Raw genomic sequence first — 5332 nt, forward strand, 5'->3', positions numbered from 1 at the left:
AGATGTTCTTCAAATGTAATTGTCTTTCTTATGTTGTCTTAGTTGTTATAACTGTTTGAGTGTATCTAAATCACATATGTCAAACTCAGGCCTTTGGGCCAAGACAAGCCAAAACGCCAAGACAAGTACATGGACATGAAGCAGAAGCTCCAGAAGGTGGAGGAGATGAAAAGAAGTCTGGTTTTACGGCAGAAAATGTTCACAAAAGCAAAATCACAAAGTGAGATAGAGAGAGGCATAAGAATTTATTTAATTTAATTTTATTTATTTAAATAACTAAGAAATGAATGCCACAGATTTTTTTTTTATTTGAAATTTGATTTCTCGTGTTTATAATATTAGGTTTGCTTGTTCCAAATTCAGTGTTTAAGCAACTTGTTTCCATATGAAAAAGTTTATCATTATATCTGGAGAGAAGGGAAAACATGCTCAATTTTATTCAATATTTCAATAAATATAGTGTCTGGCCCGCAACTTTGTCCAAGTTTTTAATTTTGACCCACTGTGTGTTTGAGTTTGACACCCCTGATCTAAATGGTCTGTTGAAGATTTGAACTAGCCTCTCAAATAGTATGTAATCATAATTTTTCATATTTAGGTCCATTTAGTGTTTAGATAAGCCATTTTTATCCTGATAGATCATCCTCGGCAGTTAAAGAGATGAAGTCCAAATGTAAACACACACGTTAACATCACAGGAATAAAGTGAGGGAATGCAACAGAGGGCGGGTTTGAGACCACTGAATTCACATTTCTGTGTAATCTGCAGCCCTTCCCTTTTTCTTGTCCACCTGCTGTTATCTGTAGTGTGGTTTGTTCTGTTCTGTCTTACACTCATTGTCTGTGCTTTGACAGTTCACTCCTCAAATTTCCCTGACTACCTGTTCTCCTCTCCTTCAGACAGTGGAGCATGGATTCCCCCACCAGCCCAGCGCTTTGGGCTACAGTCCCTCCCTGCAGCTGCTGGCCATTGGCACCCGCTCTGGGGCCATCAAACTGTATCCTTTGGTTGGTTTGGTATTTCATTTTCCCATGCTGTTGCTCAACACCGCCTGGCATTCTCAGATAGTGCAGTCCGTATTGCCATTTTGCACAATTGCACTCACTGACAGTGGGGTGGAGCCTGTCAGTACACTCTCCCCATTGACATAGAGAGGCACACTACGCTGGATAAACATGGTTCCTTCACATAGGATAACCCAGTCATACAATTGTTCAGTAAAGAGGGAACAGAAAGCAAAATCTGTGAATGACTATTAGCCAGCAAAGCGGTTTGCTCTTTTTAAGTAGCACACAAATAATTTGATAAAGCAATGCTGTAATTGATCTCTTATCCAAATTATCTTGAGTAGGTGTATAATTTAGATTTCTTATCAAAATGAAACTTGCTGTTGTTAGGTTTGTGTACTCTCTGTGGCCAGCGGGGAAAGTGGCTTCTACACAGCACTGCTGTCTTTACTCAGCCAAAGATTGAGTAAAAATAAAATGATATCAAATGTCCAACTACAAATAACTAAAGACCCAGTTATATTATGATCTTTAGAACTGACAGTGGTATGAGTTATTGCTCTTACATACCATCTTTTTGATGTCAGTTTTTACATTAAGTTTCTCAAGGAAATACTGACATGAGAGTCTAGTATTACCTAGAAAACATTTAAAAACCCTTCCCTGCATTTTCAAAACATCCACTCTGGAGCATCAGCTTGTTAAAATTCTGCTTTGGTTACAATGTGGGGAAATAGTATTAGAAATATATATATAGATATAGCATAGAAAAGTATTTAACATGTCAACATTTATTCGTGAGACACATTTCCAGTGCAGCTGTTCACATTAATTAATGACCAGACTATTGACTCACTAAAGCAACCTAGCAAAAAAAATCATAACAGTAAAAGAAGCTATTTGCGTTAAACTGGAGTGATAGGGGAACAAAGTATTGCACATGCAGAAAGAAAAAGCACCAAGCCAGGTTGTTGCCTGTGCTGATTAGTCAGCTGGGCTAGTGGCTGTAGTGTTGAGTGTGACTGAATGAAATCACAAATCCAGTCTGTTCTTGACCAGTGGCCAGGTATGGAGTGCCAGGTGTGGAGTTCATGGGCCTTCATGATGAGAATGCTGCCGTCACACAGGTGCACTTCCTCCCTCACCAGGTACAGTAAAAGAATAAGCACACAACACAGTGGCAGCAGTTTTGTCTTTAAAGCAGCTTGAGTATTTTTTATCAAGTACGAAAATGCGTTCTCTGCTAACAACTTCTAAAAACCTTTGTGTGATCCCCCCTTATTGATTGGAGGTTTGTTTTTGCTCATCTTTAGGTTGAACTGGTAACTTTGCTGGATGACAACAGTCTGCACATGTGGACTTTACGGGCTCACAAGGGACTGTCTGAGCTTTTGGAGATGGGACGCTTTACACTCACTGGACCACCTGGGTAAGACGTGTTTGCCAACCCTTCTCTAGTGCATATCCTTTTTTTTTTTTTTTAGAAACTTGGGAATTTAACTTGCATTTCAGTTTACTAGTTCCAGATTTGATTTCTAGGCTGTAACTTTAACTGTCAAGGTGGAGTTAACTGAAACAGCAACAGCAGTCAGTGAGACAACAAATAATGCTACAGACTTGCAACTAAGATCAAATTCTAGGTGAAATTTTGCTGATTCAGTAGGTGTCAACAGATTTGATGTATTTTCAAGTGTTAGTGGGCTAGATCCTGAAGAAAACTACCATTACTGAAATAACATTTTCTTGTATAACTTTCAAACTTTTAATGATATTAATGTAATTCCAAATGCTAGGAACCATTTCTGTAGGGTCCAACTGTCATAGCAATATTGTTTTTTTGTGGGATGGCATTATCGGGACATTGGTGAAGGTTTGTACTCTGAGTGCTGTCTAGTTTCATCAAAAAGCCATATGCATACTTGCGATAGATTGACAAATTCTACCATGCTGTTATATGAAAAGTAGCTGCCCATCATTCCCCCAGTGGTTTCACCTCCCTCCTCAGTGCCCCCCCAAGTGTGACCAGAGTGACAACCGTGCTGGCCCACTCTTCAGGGGAGCTGCTGCTGTTGGGTACAGAAGGAGGACATGTCTTCATAGTTGAAGTCCCTGGGTTCAGAGAATTGGAAGAGAGAAACATCAGTCTGGACCAAGTCGCCAGCAGGTTGGTAACTACACCACATCAACACAGCTCATGTCACTTAGAGTGGCAAGAAAAAGTATGTGAACCTTTTGGAATTTCATGGTTTTCTGCATTAATTTGTCATAAAATGTGATCTGATCTTCATCTAAGTCCAGAGTACTGATGAATATAATGCACCTAATATAACAACACAAAAAAGTTTCTGATCTTCTGATGTATTTATTGAGAACAACCATAAAAACCTCATAGTGCTAGTGGAAAAAGTATGTGAACCCTTGAGTTAATGACCTCAAAAAAGCTAATTGGAGTCAGGTACCTGGAGTCTTGTTAAGAAAATGAGTTTGGAGGTGTGGACTAAAGCTACTTTGACAGATAAAAACCACTCAACCCTTTTACGTTTGCTCCCCACAAGAAGAATATGCTTATGTGAGCATGCCTCACCAGAAAGAGCTTTCAGAAGATCTACAATCAAAAATTGTTGATTTACATAAAGCTGGAAAGGGTTATAAAGTGATTTCAGTTAGGCAAACGATGTACAAATGGAGACACTTTGGGACTGTGGCTACTCTCTCAAGAAGTGGGTGCCCAGTCAAAATGACCCCAAGAGCACAACGAAGACTCATCACTGAGGTAAAGAAACAACCTCGAGTGACAGCCAAAGATTTGAAGGCATCATTGGAACCAGTTAATATCGGTGCTACTAAAAAGAACATTGCTGCACACCTGAAGTTTGGGAAAGAGCACATTAACACTCCACAACGATACTGGCAAAATGTTTTGTGGACTGATGAAAGACATGAAAGATCAGAATTTTTGTTGTTGTTGTAGGCACATTATATTTTTCAGTGCTCTTGATTTAGATGATCAGATCACATTTTATCACAAATTAATGCAGAAAACCATGAAATTCCAATAGGTTCACATACTTTTTCTTGCCACTGTATATCTTGATGTTACTTTATTTGCTCAATTTAAAGATTAGGCTGAATTAGAGAGAAATAGAGACAAGGCCATAACTGCTGCTAAATCATTATTGTGTGGTTTATATTTGTTATTAATTTTGATATTTTGTGGAGATTTGTTTACCATTTACTGATTATTGTCAAAAAGCTCAATTACTGTACATTTACTGCCATGTGACCGAGGTTGTCAGAGGCTTTGTTTGCTGTTACTGGTGCTACAACAATACAGTTGCATGGGCTTGAAAAGACATGAGCTTATATTAATATTTTGGTATCTGGTTTACCAGTTGCCACAGCAATTCACTCATTTTTTCAAATGATTTAACCATTAACAGTGTAAGTGTGTATTTATCATTCAGATTAACCTGCTTTCCCACACAAAAATCTCTGTAGTCAACATGAGCTCTGCTTCAGCCTCTACAGATCAACAATGAGGATGACGTTCTTTCTCCAGTCTTTGTTGCTTCAATCTCATGCTCTCCTCCCTTGTGTTTATCCTTCCACCCTGTTTGCTCCAGTGTACCAGATGACTACATTGGCCGCAGGAATCTGGAACATGTAGAGGCCTTACAGGAGAGCCCAGTCAACCCAGACCAGGTTGTTATTGGCTATGGACGAGGTCTCATGGTCATATGGGATCTCAGGAAACGGTGTGCCATCCAGCACATCCCTGCCACACAGGTGACTGTTTGGTAACCCAGTAAAAGACATGATTGTGAGGAGCAGACAAGCAAATATATAAATGTTGATTATAACCATCATGTTTAATCTTGGTCTGGCTTGTTTATTTTCCATGTAACCCTAGCAACTGGAGAGTGTGTGGTGGACAGAGGAAGAGAGCTACATTCTAAGTTCGCACAGTGATGGAAGTTACTGTCGATGGATGGTGGGTGGAAAGGATGTGAATGAGGAAAAGGAGAAGTCAGACATTCCTTATGGTGAGGAGAAAACTGTCCACTGTACAGTCTTCTTCACTGCTGGCATGGAATATATTTTTCTTAAACTTTCTTTCTCTTGTTGCAGGACATTTCCCCTGCAAAGCCATTTCTAAAATAGTTCATCTATCTACTGCTGATGGGTACGTTCACTTTATCAGCCACTGAAATTAATTTGTGACATTTTACATATCTTCCCTCAGCCAAAGCGGCTCTGTTGTCCTCACCTTAATGTTTAGCTCTATTTCCCAGATGTGTGACATAACCCATAGTTACACATTAAT

General features: G+C 39.3%; 1 protein-coding gene across 1 annotated transcript in view; it reads left to right on the forward strand.

The window, feature by feature from the left end:
* The window catches only part of llgl2 (LLGL scribble cell polarity complex component 2), a 71182-nt gene that overhangs the window by 25175 nt on the left and 40675 nt on the right, over positions 1 to 5332 (forward strand). The window contains exons 3-9 of the mRNA XM_020608903.1: positions 901 to 998; positions 2075 to 2156; positions 2322 to 2437; positions 3014 to 3172; positions 4632 to 4794; positions 4919 to 5051; positions 5137 to 5207. Coding sequence (XP_020464559.1) covers positions 901 to 998; positions 2075 to 2156; positions 2322 to 2437; positions 3014 to 3172; positions 4632 to 4794; positions 4919 to 5051; positions 5137 to 5207 — 822 coding nt within the window. The remainder of the gene's footprint in view (positions 1 to 900; positions 999 to 2074; positions 2157 to 2321; positions 2438 to 3013; positions 3173 to 4631; positions 4795 to 4918; positions 5052 to 5136; positions 5208 to 5332) is intronic.

This window comes from Monopterus albus, unplaced genomic scaffold (genome assembly GCF_001952655.1).
Source record: "Monopterus albus unplaced genomic scaffold, M_albus_1.0 scaffold96.1, whole genome shotgun sequence".
Taxonomy (NCBI): Eukaryota; Metazoa; Chordata; class Actinopteri; order Synbranchiformes; family Synbranchidae; genus Monopterus; species Monopterus albus.